Here is a 17,773-nt window from a genome sequence, read left to right as displayed (position 1 = left end):
ATTATAGCTTTATGTGTTGCAATACTGTGTTATTTTCGTGTTAGAATGCTAGGCCAGTTGTGTATCAATTATAGCTTAGTTTGTATTACAGTGCTGTCTCGGTTTGTGTTACTATGTAAGCGTGGGGTTTTGTTACAGCGGCACTATTTGTGTGTTACAGTACGAGCTCAGGTTCGGACACATCTCCAGCTCAGTTTGTGTTACTATGCTATTTACGTTCGGTTGCAATGTTAGCTTAGTTTGTGTCACACTGCAAGTTCAATTTTGTTTTACAAAACGAGGTCAGTTTATGTTAGATTGTGTTACAATGCCAACCCAGTCTGTGTTAGACTGCCAGGTCACTTTTAATGCAAGGGCACTTTCTGCTACAGTGCTAGCAAACATTGCTAGCTTTCTTTGAGGTTTTGCACTTAGAGGTGTCTGTGAGGGAGACTGAGCAAAATACAGAATTATACATAGTGTGAATGCTTGTCTGCAAGGAAAAAGGTGGGTTTGTAGGTCTGCAAGTGGGAACTGAGCAACATTTGCTACAAGATTATCTATTCTTGTTGCCTTTATGTGGCTGTGAGTTGTATGTGTGGTATGTGTTTCTGCTGTGTGTTGGTGTTCACCAAGCTGTAGCTTTTCACCTGCGTGGGGTTTCGTTTCGGGGTAGGGTGATGTGCCCGGGGTCAGTGGTAGAGTAGAAGAGTTTAGCAAGTGCTTAATTTATGTGATGCTCGTTGTCTGGAGTTAGGAAGGCTGGTGGCAGGTGTTATTGTAGAAGTGAGTTGGTGCCAGCTGGACTAGGAGGTTATGAGTTAGCTGTTAATCACAGGTTAGAATTGCACATCTTTTATAGAACGACAAAGGCCAGTGGGCACCGCGCCAATCACCAGTCTTGGGTCAGTTCTTGTATCCATACCATACATACATCAGTCTACAGCAGCATAGCATGACAGCCTTTTAATGGAGTCATGACGTAAATCAGAGTATGTTAGCGTTACACACTAGCAAAAACTAAAGCAGTACAGAACAGCAGATATAGACACAAGTATCTTAATCCTATTGCATTGTGTGAGATGCAGCACCAGGGGTCTCAGCAGGCTGTTGCATAGCACTGGATGAATGTTGGTTTGGTGTTGGCGAGCGTGTTATTTCGGTCTTTTTCCTTTTCATTTATATTTCTCGCATCTAGTTTCTATGCTTGGTCCAGTAGACCGTTTGTTTATCTTGATATTGGCTTTTCAGAACGTTGAGCTGGGATGAGTCTTCTTCGGGTGCAAAGCATTTTAGTCTCTGGCTCTTCCTACGAAGGTTCCTCTGTGTTTTTGTGTATTTGCGCTGGGGTGCTTACGCGTCAGAACACATCCTCCTGCACTATGGCACAACGTGCCATAGTTGCCAAGTTGGCATCACCTGTCGGATGCAGCAGTGCCAGAGCTGCGTGGCACTGATCCGGCTCCAGGTCAGGCTGACTGCAGATTCTGCTTGAACATGTCCTCCCTGAGCTTCTGCCAGCACCCCCTCTCGCCTGCAGCTCTGCTCCTGCCTGAGTGAGGCCTTATTGTCTTCGTGTGAGGCAAGGTTGTGCTCGAGACTGTGTACTTTGAGTGTACCTTTGTGTGTGGCAGGGGAGCCACTTCAATTTAATTATTATTCTCCTTCCCAGATCCACAAAAACCATCGGCTGTGCGCTGCTGACGTCTGAGACATCCTCTGAGGTCTTTCATTTTGGCAGTATGGCAAAGTGAAAACTGCCAGCGAAGGTGGTCCCACGTTTGCAGCCTGCTCCTTAATTCACTTCAGGGAAGTTGGTCCCACGTTTGCAGCCTTCTCCTTAATTCATTTCAGGGAAGGTGGTCCCACTTTTGCAGCCTGCTCCTTAATTCACTTCAGGGAAGGTGGTCCCACTTTTGCAGCCTGCTCCTTAATTCACTTCAGGGGAGGTGGTCCCACGTTTGCAGCCTGCTCCATAATTCACTTCAGGGAAGGTGGTCCCACTTTTGCAGCCTGCTCCTTAATTCACTTCAGGGAAGGTGGTCCCACCTTTGCAGCCTGCTCCTTAATTAACTCCAGGGAAGGTGGTCTCACCTTTTCAGCCTGCTCCTTAATTCACTTCAGGGAAGGTGGTCCCACTTTTGCAGCCTGCTCCTTAATTCACTTCAGGGAAGGTGGTCCCACGTTTACAGCCTGCTCCTTAATTCACTCCAGGGAAGGTGGTCCCACGGTTGCAGCCTGCTCTTTAATTCACTTCAGGGAAGGTGGTCCCACGTTTGCAGCCTGCTCCTTAATTCACTCCCGGGAAGGTGGTCCCACGTTTGCAGCCTGCTCCTTAATTCACTTAAGGGAAGGTGGTCCTGCTCCTTAATTCACTTCAGGGAAGGTGGTCCCACGTTTGCAGCCTGCTCCTTAATTCACTCCAGGGAAGGTGGTCCTACTTGGTCCCACGTTTGCAGCCTGCTCCTTAATTCCTTAATTGACTCCAGGGAAGGTGGTCCCACTTTTGCAGCCTGCTCCTTAATTCACTTCAGGGAAGGTGGTTCCACGTTTGCAGCCTGCTCCTTAATTCACTCCAGGGAAGGTGGTCCCACGGTTGCAGCCTGCTCCTTAATTCACTCCAGGGAAGGTGGTCCCACGTTTGCAGCCTGCCCCTTAATTCACTCCAGGGAAGGTGGTCCCACGTTTGCAGCCAGGCCCTTAATTCACTCCAGGGAAGGTGGTCCCACGTTTGCAGCCTGCCCCTTAATTCACTTCAGGGAAGGTGGTCCCACGTTTGCAGCCTGCCCCTTAATTCACTCCAGGGAAGCTGGACCCACGTTTGCAGCCTGCTCCTTAATTCACTTCAGGGAAGGTGGTCCCACGTTTGCAGCCTGCTCAGCCTGCTCCTTAATCCACTTCAGGGAAGGTGGTCCCACGTTTGCAGCCTGCTCCTTAATTCACTTAAGGGAAGGTGGACCCACGTTTGCAGCCTGCTCCTTAATTCACTTCAGGGAAGGTGGTCCCACGGTTGCAGCCTGCTCTTTAATTCACTTCAGGGAAGGTGGTCCCACGTTTGCAGCCTGCTCCTTAATTCACTTAAGGGAAGGTGGTCCCACGTTTGCAGCCTGCTCCTTAATTCACTCCAGGGAAGGTGGTACCACTTTTGCAGCCTGCTCCTTAATTCACTTCAGGGAAGGTGGTCCCACGTTTGCAGCCTGCTCCTTAATTCACTTAAGGGAAGGTGGTCCTGCTTCTTAATTCACTTCAGGGAAGGTGGTCCCACGTTTTCAGCCTGCTCCTTAATTCACTCCAGGGAGGTGGTCCCACTTTTGCAGCCTGCTCCTTAATTCACTTCAGGGAAGGTGGTCCCACGTTTGCAGCCTGCTCCTTAATTCACTCCAGGGAAGGTGGTCCCACGTTTGCAGCCTGCCCCTAATTCACTCCAGGGAAGGTGGTCCCACGTGTGCAGCCTGCTCTTTAATTCACTCCAGGGAAGGTGGTCCCACTTTTGCAGCCTGCTCCTTAATTCACTTCAGGAAAGGTGGTCCCACGGTTGCAGCCTGCTCCTTAATTCACTCCAGGGAAGGTGGTCCCACTTTTGCAGCCTGCTCCTTAATTCACTTCAGGGAAGGTGGTCCCACGTTTGCAGCCTGCTCCTTAATTCACTCCAGGGAAGGTGGTCCCACGTTTGCAGCCTGCCCCTTAATTCACTTCAGGGAAGGTGGTCCCACGTTTGCAGCCTCTCCTTAATTCACTCCAGGGAAGGTGGTCCCACGTTTGCAGCCTGCTCCTTAATTCACTTAAGGGAAGGTGGTCCTGCTCCTTAATTCACTTCAAGGAAGGTGTTCCCACGTTTGCAGCCTAACTGTGCAGAATTGGCGCCGTTCATTGTTCTTTAACACAACATATCGCTAACTCCATGGGCACTGCAATTGTTTGGGGGCATTTCTAGTATTTCATGAGAGGATCCAGTGTGCCACTTGGCAGGCTTGCCTGTAACACTATGGCTTCTACATCCCGTCCCCTTCCCTCCATATTTTGGATTGGCCATCTCATGGGCAAATCACTGGTGCATTTTTGCACACCAAACCGTCAGTTCACAATGTTTCACCCATTCGGTGCTAAAGGGCACGTAACCGCAGAACCTGTGCGAGCCATGCTTCAGGCAACTCGTCAGTCTTTCCAACATCCCTCCCCGCCCCCACCCCACGCTCCCGCCCGGGGGCGTCAGACACCATGCAAGCATGTGCAGCCATGTTCTTCTCTATGCAGATCTCACTGTATTTTGTATGAAGGGAACGAGGGAGTTTGCTACGCAAGTCGGGTGACCACAAAATCCTAGCCACGGACACTCATGCTCTATTTTTGGAATGTTTGAGCCCAAACCACTGATGGGATCTTTGCTTGATGTGTGACATTATTCCAGTTTGTGCGCTAGAGGAGTGGCTGAAGTGTAGGGACAGGACCTACAACCATCCAACACCTCCTTAATTCTAGGACTTCGCGAAAAGAAAAAAGAAAGAGTCCGTGAACAATCACTTTTTTCCACAGCACCAAGACCCAGCAATTCCTTTTTAGCTTTCACTGGGCTCCGAGAGGGGCACTTCTGCGACTGGGGTGATTGTGCACTATTGTATCAGAGGCTCTCATCAGGGGCAGCCCTGAGGTTACTGATACCAAAGGTATTCACTGCCGGGGGTCTTTTGGGGGCAAATACTGCACATGGTGACTAATTGTGATAGGCCCAACAAAGGGGATAATACTGAGGTCAGAAGTCACAAGGTCACCCTGTCCTTCCCTACCAATGGTTCCATCACGAGGTTCCTAGAAACATTACCCGGATTCGTCAAAAATGAACACTTCAGCATCAACACCGAGCTCAGATCTACGCAGCTGATTGCTTGTCAGAGTGGTGTAAAAAATGGCTGCATGCTCACCTACATCTGTGGGAAGAGACACCATTTCGGGGTTCTTCAAGCATGGACTGACTGAGGCTGCACTCGGAACGCTTCCTGGATAGGATGAGGAGTTGGACATGTCTACTCCAGTCGTTTCAGGGAGGTCTTCCAACTCACACACTGATCTGGGCCCTCATCAGGAGGTTGGAGGTAACCATGCCGCTTTTAGCGGCATGGTTGCCTCCTTACCGCTTTCCGGGCCCGGGTTCCTCAAATGAGGACTTACCAGGCCATCGCAACCTTGGCAGACCCGGTAATTCCCCGTCCGAGGAACCCGGACCCGGTCCATCCCCATTCCCATTGAGCCCCCATAGGGCTCAATGGGAATGGGGATGGAGCTAACAACGAGCCCGTTAATAACGGGCCCGTTGTGAGCTCCCTGGTGTCCTCGCGGGACCTGGTATGGACGCCTGGTTTTTCCAGGCACCCATTGCGGGTCCCGCGAGTAGACCTCGTGGTAGGGCGGAATGGGTTTACCGGCACTGGCACCTTTACCAGTGCCGGTAAACACATTCCGCCAACCTTGTGATGAGGGCCCTGGACTTTCACTTCCTGCCCCTAGGGGAGCGTATGAGTGGGCGTTCCTTTATTGTAGAGCTGATTGGATTCTTGCAGTATCAGTTCATATGTTGTTACATATCCCTCATGCCCTGCACTTTTCCTACTCCGAGACATGGTCATCGGCTACCGGGGGTCCTTCATGGCTTCCTCAGCCTTGAAACTCATCAGGCTTACACTCAGTTCAAACATCAGGAGAAGATAGGTTCTTCTCAGAATTCCAGAAAGTGATGTCACAGTCCAGGAGAGAGCCTTTTATGGACCTTCGTCTCCATTACTATGCCCAGACCCCCATTGTTTCAGTTGTAGCTCCTTATCAGCCTCCTTTTATGCCACCATTCCCAACACCTGTTCTCGCCCTTCCAGTGGAGCCCCACGTTCAGATGGGCCCTTGTCTGTGGTTTCTCCCGTTCTTCTTACTCCCCCATCGTTAACTCCTGTGGACCCTTCAGGGACAGGATAGCACATGGATCCATCATTCGATAATTCAGCGCAAGCCATTCACAGCATCATGAAATGCTTTGCACATTACCATTCCTCTGGGCCCCTGGCACAGAAAGGTGCCCTTGCATTGGTTTGGGCACGTTGGGAACACAACAGATCTGCATGGATTTGCAAAATAACAACTCACTTAACTTCAGCAATGCTCTTTCTTATAGATAATGAATCCTCCCACGGATTCCACATCTTCTGCAATACACCCCTAATGCAGTCAGGTCTGTACAGTTTTCTATAGCGAGCAGGTAGTGGGGTTCGGCTTCAATGTTGACTCCATCATGTCTTCTTGATGCCATCTCCTACTAGAAGTGATGTTATCCACACTTATATTTAAAACCGTCAGCACCATTTTCCCTCAGTTGCACCGATTGTACCCCATAAGCAGCAAGGAATGGCAGAACTGTTACAATCAAGTTATTACAGTAATTTTACAAACATTTAATCTCAAGAAGTTCCACTTAGTTCCGCTTAAAACAGCTCAGCGGGTTGAGTACTCGCTGCTGCGATCTGAGCGTGATCTGCAGGTCGCAGGTTCGAATCCCGGCAAGGCCAACTCAGCCTTTCATCCTTCCGAGGTCAATAAATGAGTAGCAATTTCGATTGGGTGATATTGTATGTAAATATGTGCTCTGAAAAGCGCTTTGGATTAAGGCGCTATATAAATAACACATCATTATCATTATCAATAAGAGTTTGCCGGTATTGCTCATGGAAATACCGCCAGACCACAAAACTATTTACTGCATGCAGCAAGCATGCCGAAACAGGGCGGGCCCGCATGACTCAGAATCATGAAGACCCCTCAGTTATTCTCCATTTTAAAGTCTAATAGGACTCAATGGTGATTACATATTATAATATATGTTAATTACTGCATATGGCAATGGTTTTGTGCAAAGGAAATTTCCTCCACAAAAATCAGTCCGCTTTTAATGAGTTTCAGTTGCAAATGATACATTTGGCAGTGAGGTAAAAGTGGCAGTAATCCCGTTTCTGTCACGTTTTTGTGGCATTGCTATTAATGAGGCCTTTTGGTGGAGGTCAACGATGAATCTGTGGGAGGAATCATTGTACCCATCTGAAAGAACATTACCAAATACCCTCAGGAAGTCCCTTGTTGGCCACGTCGTAGCTTGTCTTAATGTAGATATAACCTAGCCTCTCTTAAGGCCTGAACAGTCTACAAAGCCTTCCAAAATGCATGTGTCTTTGAGAGGTAAAACCTTAAGGCTCTCTTAAGGTCAACCCCCTGGAAATCTTTCCTCTGCTTTAGAAAGGTATGGCAGTGAGAAGAACTCTGGCATATACATTTTTTGTTGAAGATGAAACTCCAAAACCACCGTCGCTAGGAAGCAAGGTCGGGCCCCAGGGATTATCTTGTCTTTAGCAAATTGCAGAAAGGGAGGCAAGATGGTGATGGGTTGCAATTCAGACACCCTTCTTGTCGCGGTAATGGAATAAAAAGGACCACTTTGAAATGAAGAAGTCACAGAGCCAAAGAGTGACTAGACTCGAAAGGGGCTGACATAAGAAAGGTCAGGTTCAAACTGAAATCCCTATAAGGAACCACAAAGGGCCTAGGATGGAAACATTAGCAAGGCCATGAATATACAGGAGAATAATGAAAACAGTGCAATAATGGCCCTTGATCGTGTTCCATTAAAATTGGAAAGTGCTGCTAAATAGTGATGAGCCATGCCTCTATTAAGGCCAGCTTTGGCCCAAGATAACAGTAGCTCCAGTACTGTGCAGGTGGAGCACAACGGGTCGGGCTCTCTGTCCTGGCACTAACTTGTGAGCTTGAAGCAATAACAAGCAAAGATGGACTTGGTGGATGGGCACCTCCCTGAGAGCATCACCTTCTCAGAGAGATCTTGGACCCTATAACTTAATCTCTCAACAGCTAGGCATGAAAGTTCAGGCACAACAGCTACAAGCATGTAATTCTTTCCCCCTTGCCTTAGGGGGTACATTACAAGAAGGTGCTTTGTCTCCCCCCACACCTACCAGAATATTACCATTATTATACCAGCAAGTATCTCAGCCCTCAACTGTGCCTGGCTCGCCCTTTCTGGTCCCTGGCTCCTGTCAGGGTATATAGCCTTTGCTAGGCTTTCTTCTCTTTCTCTCTTTTCCCAGGCTAGTCTCCGTTATCCGAATTGAAGTTTTCAACAGGCTTTCCTCTCTCTCTCTCTCTCTCTCTCTCTCTCTCTCTCTCTCTCTCTCTCTCTCTCTCTCTCTCTCTCACTCTCTCTCTCCTCTCTCTCTCTCTTTCTCTCTCCCTCTCCCCTCTCTCCCTCTCTCTCGTTCTTTAAGGTCTGGTCTCTGTGTCTAGGTGTCTAGGATATAGCCCCTATGTGGCTTTCATGTTTCACTCTTAGGCTCTGGCTCTCTGCCATCTATATCTCCCTCTGGGTCTGATCACTGCAGCCTCTCCAGGCCTCTGTGCCATGCATGCTGCTCTTTGGTCACTTACCTGGTGCTGTGTGGTGTCTCTACCCAAGTCTTTGCCTCTGCTTGGGGATACCTGTCTCTAGTGGGCCAGTTTGGAGATGGCGGAGACCGCAACACCATGACATGGGTGGTGGAAGCGCAAACATCATCTAAACCGCAATGTTTGTTATGTCTCACTGGAGTGAATGCCGCCGCCCCAGCTTCCAAGCTTGCGTGACTTTGTGGTATCCTTGGTCACCATGGCAGCGCAGCCACTGGCGTGCTGTGGGGTGGCATAATGGTAGGGCTATGAAAGCCCTAACCTTCTGATGGATGATGCGCCTTAATGCTCCATTCAATGCTCAAGCCTGTAGCCCATTCTGCCTGCTTTCGCTCTTCCAGCCTTTGTCTATCCTGCTACCGTTTCTCTGATCTACCAAGACGTTTGCCTGACCTCCTGTTCCTTCTTGTCTGCTATCCTTTCCCTTCCCTTCTGCCTGATATGTCTTACTCCTCCATTCCTTGATTTTCTTATATCCTGCATCCAAATCCCTGTCCCTCCAGTCATCGCCTGGCTCCAACCTGCCTGGCCGTCCTGCAATCAGTACTCAGCATCAACATCCGCAGGGCTCCCATGTCAGTGTTCCTCATTGTCCTGTGCCACTTGAAATCAGGGGAAGCAATATCGTGGTACGAGGAGTTGGCCAGAGTGAGTCTCGTGTGCATTCCTCAGGAGGTCTGAAGGTAAGTGACGTAAATCAATAGTGCTATACATGGGGTGAGAGCAGATCTGTAGAAAAGCTAATCCACAGCAAACAAATTCAAATAGCCCTGTAAAATATCATAAGAAAAAGGGTACAAACTCCAGTTATATAAAATGGACTTTACGTAGCCCATATAAAGTCCTATAGAGCCTTTCTGATACTTTGCTATCCCAGTAGAATTGAATGCAAAACGTTTACTTGGGAGAAAGATATGTTTATAAATTAAACTGCCCATGCAGCAAGTATTTGAAATTTTGAGAAAGTAATGGATCATTTTCAGAAAACATGTGACAGCCTCTACAAAACAGTACTCTAACACATTTCAAAAGCCCACACTGATCACATAAGATGCATATGTAGTGAACACTGAAGCTCATTCAAGTGTTGTGACAGTTGGCACAGAGCCTCCAGATCGTGACCAGTATATCACCTTGAGTTTATGAACTCTCATAGTCCTCTCCTTTTCGCCCTATACATTTTCAAATTAGGTGAGGAAGGAACATAGAAGAGAAATAGCTTTTAGAAGGGACAAAAAAGGAGGACTTTAAGTAAGAGTCACATTATGTATAAAAAATACGCATTCATGGTGTGTCATTACAAGCTTGCTGTCAAGAAGTAACCAGAAACAGCACATCAGCACCATGACATTTCATATGTGCAGTGCCTCGCCTCAGGCAGCCCGACTGGATCCACGCGAAGCCAGCAGAGAAGAAAGCGGCTTCCGCTGAGAGCGCATGTGACTCTCCCACCTAATAGCGAGAAGTGTTCACAGCAAGGAGCGGCTCACCAGAGAAACGGGGAGCCGCTTTGCTACCCAGAAGTACTCTGGGGAGAAGGTTGGCATGGAGCCACTAGTAGCAAGTAAGCCCGGATCTAGAGCTGAGCAAGCAGTTAGGTGACCACCTTCGCCTGAGGCAACGGGCCCCTCCCCCCTTGTAGGAGTATTTGTTATAGATGTGTTCCTTAAGTACATTTAGAGCCTGGACAAAGATTTGGCATCTGCGATTAGGTCATTGAAACATTTCTCTCTGAGCCACAAATATATGAAGATGAGTCTCCCCAATGTCTGCCCTCCAATTTGCCCCTCAATCACCTCCATCCCTCAATCCAAGACCAAACACCGTACTCACCCGAGGCTGGCCCTGCACTAGCAACTCCTGCCACTTCACATAAGTGCGCACAGCCAGGTCCTTGACTTTGCTGCGGTACATAAACTGGGGAGTCTCCCGGATGTTCCTCATGATCTGCTGGTCCAGCTGGATACACAATGCATGGAGGTAATTCTGTGAATACATAGAAGCGGGCGAGTGGGAGGGTCAACGTCACTGGCTAAGAAAGAAGCAGGACCCTAGCCAAAGACAGCCCAACATTCCCAAGATTGAAGCACAGTCAATACTAGCCAGAGGCAACTGTGGGTCTCAGACAGAATGATGGTTTGTTTGTTTGTTTGTTTGTTTGTTTATTTATAGGACGCCAGAAAACCCTTGGGTAGCTGGGCGCACAGAATAACAAGAATGCTTAGAACTTGGTTACAGGTTGCATATTACAGGTTGTAGGTAACATAAATTGTATACAGTAATTTCATTATGTACATTCTATACATGTAAGGGTGGAAAGGTAACAAATTATATACAGTAAACACATTATGTACATTTTACATGTAAAAGTGGACGGGTACGTGTGTTATCAGATCACAATGCTCAGGGTCACCAGTTTCAGAGGTCGTTGCGTCGAAGCCAGGTGCGGGTATGGTCACTAACCAGAGACAGCAGTAAGATCCAGAGTCAGAAAAAGGAATCAATGGAGACGCCAGACACAGGGCTATGGGCAAAGGCTGAAAAGGAGTGCCGTGGCCAATTGACAGAGAAAAAATAAAGCGCTTCAGGCAAACATAGCCATTGGCCACTGGTCAAGGGGCTGAAAGAAAGGGACTGACGGTCATTGGCCACTGGTCAAGGGGCTGAAAGAAAGGGGCTGACCAGAGAAAGACAGAGCACCCCAGACAGGCGCATGGTTAAGAGGCAGATACAGTTACTGACAGCAGACTGATACATGGCCATGGGTCAGAGACAGAAGAACTGTTACTGTCCATACAACCATTTCCAAATGATTTTCTTAAAATAATCGTATCAGAATCTTACAAGATCGTACATAACTTAAAAGATTTAATACAAGTTCAATACGTATTTCGGTGTCATATAAGCACTTTTAAAGTTGCTATTATTGTTCCCTAAGTCCCACTCGTTTCTTTCGAGTTCTTTTAAGCTACTCATAAGAATCTTATGAGGCATTTTGTATGAATGTCCAAACGCACCGATATGGGGTAGAGAAAGACATGCATGCAAAGACATACACATGTCAGAGACAGAACTAGAAGTCAAGGACAGAAACAGAGTCACCAGCCACACAGAAATAGGCTTACAGGCCACAGACGGAAGAACTGCTTGAGAAAGAAACAGAGTCACTGGCCACACGGAAAGAGGCTTACAGGCCACAGATGGCCACACGGAAGTAGGTTTACAGGATACAGGAGGAAGAACTGGCACACGGAAATAGGCTTACAGGCCACAGATGGAAGAACTGCTTCAGAAAGAAAGAGAGTCACCGGCCACACGGAAATAGGCTTACAGGCCACCCACTGAAGAACTGCTTGAGAAAGAAACAGAGTCACCGGCCACACAGAAATAGGCTTACAGGCCACAGACTGAAGAACTGCTTGAGATAGAAACAGAGTCACCGGCCACACGGAAATAGGCTTACAGGCCACAGACTGAAGAACTGCTTGAGAAAGAAACAGTCACCGGCCACACGGAAATAGGCTTACAGGCCACAGACTGAAGAACTGCTTGAGAAAGAAACAGTCACCAGCCACACAGAAATAAGCTTACAAGCCACAGACGGCCACACGAAAATAGGCTTACAGGCCACAGTCAGAAGAACTGCTTAAAAAAGAAACAGAGTCACCGGTCACACGGAAATAGGCTTACAACCCACAGACGGCCACACGAAAATAGGCTTACTGGCCACAGGCGGAAGAACTGCTTGAGAAAGAAACAGTCACCGGCCACACGGAAAAAGGCTTACAGGCCACAGACGGCCACACGGAAATAGGCTTACAGGCTACAGGAGGAAGAACTGGCACACGGAAATAGGCTTATAGGCCACAGACGGAAGAACTGCTTTAGAAAGAAACAGTCACCGGCCACACGGAAATAGGCTTACAGGCCACAGACTGAAGAACTGCTTGAGATAGAAACAGAGTCACCAGTCACACAGAAATAGGCTTACAGGCCACAGACTGAAGAACTGCTTGAGATAGAAACAGAGTCACCGGCCACACGGAAATAGGCTTACAGGCCACAGACTGAAGAACTGCTTGAGAAAGAAACAGTCACCGGCCACACGGAAATAGGCTTACAGGCCACAGACTGAAGAACTGCTTGAGAAAGAAACAGTCACCGGCCACACAGAAATAAGCTTACAAGCCACAGACGGCCACACGAAAATAGGCTTACAGGCCACAGTCGGAAGAACTGCTTAAAAAAGAAACAGAGTCACCGGTCACACGGAAATAGGCTTACAACCCACAGACGGCCACACGAAAATAGGCTTACTGGCCACAGGCGGAAGAACTGCTTGAGAAAGAAACAGTCACCGGCCACACGGAAAAAGGCTTACAGGCCACAGACGGCCACACGGAAATAGGCTTACAGGCTACAGGAGGAAGAACTGGCACACGGAAATAGGCTTATAGGCCACAGACGGAAGAACTGCTTTAGAAAGAAACAGTCACCGGCCACACGGAAATAGGCTTACAGGCCACAGACTGAAGAACTGCTTGAGATAGAAACAGAGTCACCAGTCACACAGAAATAGGCTTACAGGCCACAGACTGAAGAACTGCTTGAGATAGAAACAGAGTCACCGGCCACACGGAAATAGGCTTACAGGCCACAGACTGAAGAACTGCTTGAGAAAGAAACAGTCACCGGCCACACGGAAATAGGCTTACAGGCCACAGACTGAAGAACTGCTTGAGAAAGAAACAGTCACCGGCCACACAGAAATAAGCTTACAAGCCACAGACGGCCACACGAAAATAGGCTTACAGGCCACAGTCGGAAGAACTGCTTAAAAAAGAAACAGAGTCACCGGTCACACGGAAATAGGCTTACAACCCACAGACGGCCACACGAAAATAGGCTTACTGGCCACAGGCGGAAGAACTGCTTGAGAAAGAAACAGTCACCGGCCACACGGAAAAAGGCTTACAGGCCACAGACGGCCACACGGAAATAGGCTTACAGGCTACAGGAGGAAGAACTGGCACACGGAAGTAGGCTTATAGGCCACAGACGGAAGAACTGCTTTAGAAAGAAACAGTCACCGGCCACACGGAAATAGGCTTACAGGCCACAGACTGAAGAACTGCTTGAGATAGAAACAGAGTCACCAGCTACACAGAAATAGGCTTACAGGCCACAGACTGAAGAACTGCTTGAGATAGAAACAGAGTCACCGGCCACACGGAAATAGGCTTACAGGCCACAGACTGTAGAACTGCTTGAGAAAGAAACAGTCACCGGTCACACGGAAAAAGGCTGTCAGGTCACAGGTGGAAGAACTGCTTGAGAAAGAAACAAAGCCACCGCTACACACAGAGGAGTGGACAGAGAGGGTTAAATTTAGCCATGCACTGGAGCAGAAAAGGTTACAGAGGCAATGACACGAGAGAAAGGCGGTCGAGGCGTTTACGCGTGCCAAAGTCAGCACGTGTGAGCAGCTGTGCCTACGGTTTGCTTAGCTGTGTGCACACACGGGTCACTTACCCAGTTACCCAAGGGAATGGCCTCGCTTCCAACTACCATGTTAGACAACATGAGCAGAGTGTGACAAAGGTAGCAGACCTGTGAGAAAGGGGAGAGAAGTATAATGCCATCAATGAGTGCATTGTCCGTCTTAGTCCTCCCCACTGCCTGCTGCAGCACACTACGGTCAGAAGTCACACTACGCCCCGTGAATAGCAGAGCCCCCTCTCCTCCAGCTGTCCACAATCTATCCAAAGCTACCCCTTGCAGGACAGATGAAGCCCCGAGGTAACGCTGCGTGTCTGAGGTCAGCAGCACTAATGCCATTAAGCGTTTCCCTGCCTTGGAAACTTGATTAGTGCGAGGGGCAGTGGAGAAGAGCTGCTTTCTCTGGGAGCTCTCTCTTTCCAGTTATTAGCAGCGAGGCTTCTGAGTAACGCGAGCTGAGCGCCTTACGTCAGCTTCATGAGTATATCCTGGAACAAACTACAGCCTCCAAACACCCCCTCGCAAATAATCCATGATCCTAACCCTTGGGCCCTGCAAGCACTGGAGGGCGGAAGGGGACAAGGCACAAGTGCAGCACACAGAATCCAGCATCAAGTGAAAGGATTAGACTCGTTTAATCACCTGTAACAAAAGCTGTCTAATGAGGCACCAGAGCACTTCCCTCGTGCAGCAGTCTGTCTCCACAGCTTATCCCCATAAGCGTGAAGGACCAGTTATGGTAAGGCATGGTAGCGTATAGAGACTGGGAACCAAAAGAGGCCCTGGAAATAATGAAGGGGCTTTATAATGCACATTTTCAGCAAGCCCAGCCCTTTCCCTATGGGAACATTTGGAAATACCACCCACAAGAGGCCCAGGGTGCAGAGGCCTAGCAGGAAATCTCCAGAGTTCCCTATAGGCCAGCCCACCCCTGAAAGTGCTGAAGATGTCTCCACACAGGGCAGAGCTGACCCAGAGTTTGCCACCAAAGAGAGGATTACTGAGGGAACAGGAAAGTCTTCACACCCCGTTTTTAAGTTAGCACGAGCTAAATCACCACAGAGCAGCTCCTTCCCACCAAACATTACCTCCACACCGCTTTTCCTTGTCACAGTACTTAATGTATGAAGGCGCTCCACCTTTCAGCACAGGGGTCTGCAACCTTTGGCTTCCCAGATGTTTTAGACAGCAATTCCCATTTTATCTGGCTATTGACTATGCCGATTAGGGATGATGTGAGTTGTAGTCTAAAATCTGTAGAGGCAAAGATTGCAGACCCCTATTCTAGAAGAACCCTCTCCCAAAAAGTCTCCTTTTTTGAACCCTTCGTCTCATAGCCCAAGGAATGAAGCAGCTGACCAATCCCATAACATGCCCTCTCTGGTTTGCTGGTGCTAGATTTCAGTGATACGAGTTAGCTCCTGTTTGGATCAGTTAAGGTGTCTTGTAGTTGCAAATGAAGTACCCCGGTGAGGAGTGAATTTTGCGCCCAGCTGGTCGTGCCCAACTTGCAGGTTGATTGAGCCTGCCTGTTAGGGGTCTCAGGGTGAATCCCTGTCTCTAGCCTTCTTACAGTCAGGGGCACCCTTAAATTGGCCTACACTACTCCCAGAGGTTTGGGAATACCTGGGAGTTAGGGCACTAAGTCTGTATCACAGCAGCATCAGTGCTCTATGGGTTATGACGAGCTATGCTCATGAGCCATGGAAGTGTCCTTGTCTACTAACGATGTATGTATAGTTACATCAAAGCTGTCAAGGAGGGGGTCTAGGTGTTTACGACAGATGTGTAGGTGCCCTAAGTGGTTGGGGCAGGTTCTTGCTTCACCTCGGAGAATGAATGGAGTGGATACGGGTCAGCTGTTTGTAGTAGGCCCGTAAAAGATGTGGTATATGGTGTTGGCAGCTGGTTATCCTATGTTGGGATCTAACACTGTAATAGGTGAGGAGGATGCTCTGATGTTTCCTGAACCCTTTCCCCTTTCATGGTGTGTCAAAAGGGGGTGGGGGTCCCTGATCCTCTATTGAGCTCCTACCTTCTAGCTACTGAAGGCATATGGCCTGCCCTTGAAGTGTGCTAGTGTGTCATGTTTAGAATTTTCAAACATGGTTGAGATGATTTTCCTTGTCAGTCCCCAGGCACTATTCTGTTAGTTGTGAGAGTGAGGTCGATTTAACACTGGGAATGCTGGAGGGCTGTGTCCAGCGTTGTTTAGGTGGTTTTGCGATGCCTGTAATTTGAATCAGCCTATCGTCTTCTTATACTTTCACCTCAGATTGTCAGGTTCTGTGGTAGCATGCAGGATCTGCATGGGCGACATGCTGGAAAATGTAGATGAGTTTGGGTACTTGGCACCTGCTTCTTCCTGCTTCAATGTCTGCCTCTTCAGCCCACCTAAGATGCAGCTTGGTGGGCTAGATTACTTGTTGGTTATTTTTTGGGCACCGGCCTCTGAGTAAGAGGTCTTCAGCATGGCTGCTTGTTCAGGGGGCTTTTCTCTGTCCATTGTCAATCGTTCCATATGTGGGGGTAAGGGTTTTAGGAGCCCCAGCCTCCTTTCCTGCTTCTTTGAGCAGTATGCTATGGTGTTCAGTCTTCACCGTAGGAACCTGGCATCCCTTTTGAGTCTATTTGGATCCCCCTTCCACTTTCACACTTAGACTACCACTGGCTAGATGGCAGGGGAGTGTACTTGGATGGGGCTATGATATGATATGGCATTTATAACGCGCATATACACAAGTGTTTCAAGGCGCAACGAGGCAAGGGAGGGGGAACAGACGGAAGACAGAGACAGCGATCTTACTAGGCCAGGTGACATTGAGATTGCGCAAGTGCAGGGGACGGGGAAAGGGAAAAATGCGAGGGGAAAGGGGAGGGAGCAGTGCAGTACATAGGATAACAATAAAATAATTAAAAACCAATATATACAATAAATAAGAAGAGCAGCCTAATGGTGGCAAGTGCAGGGGTAAGTGAAGACACCAGGTATCAGGTGCTGGTAGAGGACTGTAGGGATACAGAAGCAGCTCCCGAGTACAAGGGATTGCCAGGGGGGCAGTGCCGGTGTGCAACTGGCGGGGTGGGGACTTGGGCCAGAGAAAAGAGGGTAGCCAGGTGACCAGTGCAATTTCAGTTTCAGCCAGAGGATCAGCAGGGGAGAGGAGGAGAGAAAGCAGAAGCAAAGAGGAAGGCCTTCAGGTGCTACCTGAGATGGTTCTCCTCAAGTTTCAGAGAGGCAGGGAGGCTGTAAGAAAGAGATCTACCACCAACTTGTTGCTTGGAGAAGCGACTGACCCTGAGAGAGTTCGAGGCGGATGAGCGAAGGGCTCGAGAAGGAAGATATTTAGGCAGAGAGAGTTGAAGGTATTGAGGCCCCTGGCCCCAGAAGGCCTTATGGACAATGCAGAGAGTTTTGAACTTACTCCTCGCTGCCACTGCAAGCTAGTGCAGAGATTTCAGTCCTGGAGAGACACGATCCCTGGGCTTGAGGCCAAGGACAAGTCTTGCAGTCCTGTTTTGGATGAGTTGCATAGGGTGGAGAGTAGAGGCAGGCATATTTAGAAACAGTCTGTTGCAGTAGTCCAGCATCGAGAGAACCAGAGCTCTGGAGACAGTGAGCTTCTGGGGGAAGCACAGGAAAGGAAGAATACCTCTGAGGAGGTTCATCTGGTTGTGTGACTTCTTCGAGACATCATAGATGTGAGGAGTTAAGGAGAGTGTGGAGTCGAAGATGACCCTGAGGTTTTTAGTCTCAAAGGTGGGAGCAGGAAAAGGGCCCAGAGAGGCCGACCAGAGAGTGACA

At 48.6% G+C, this 17,773-nt stretch overlaps 1 protein-coding gene across 1 annotated transcript in view; it reads right to left on the bottom strand.

Annotated features, from left to right (window-relative positions):
• Window positions 1–17,773, bottom strand: part of FAM178B (family with sequence similarity 178 member B) — a 1,611,694-nt gene that overhangs the window by 25,192 nt on the left and 1,568,729 nt on the right. Inside the window, exons 13-14 of the mRNA XM_069620260.1 lie at window positions 14,002–14,079; window positions 10,303–10,455 (exon numbers count right to left, since the gene is read on the bottom strand). Coding sequence (XP_069476361.1) covers window positions 10,303–10,455; window positions 14,002–14,079 — 231 coding nt within the window. The remainder of the gene's footprint in view (window positions 1–10,302; window positions 10,456–14,001; window positions 14,080–17,773) is intronic.

This window comes from Ambystoma mexicanum, chromosome 10 (genome assembly GCF_040938575.1).
Source record: "Ambystoma mexicanum isolate Mex_15411 chromosome 10, UKY_AmexF1_1, whole genome shotgun sequence".
Taxonomy (NCBI): Eukaryota; Metazoa; Chordata; class Amphibia; order Caudata; family Ambystomatidae; genus Ambystoma; species Ambystoma mexicanum.
The sequence above is the reverse complement of the archived record's forward strand: the minus strand, read 5'-3'. Positions and strand labels throughout refer to the sequence as shown.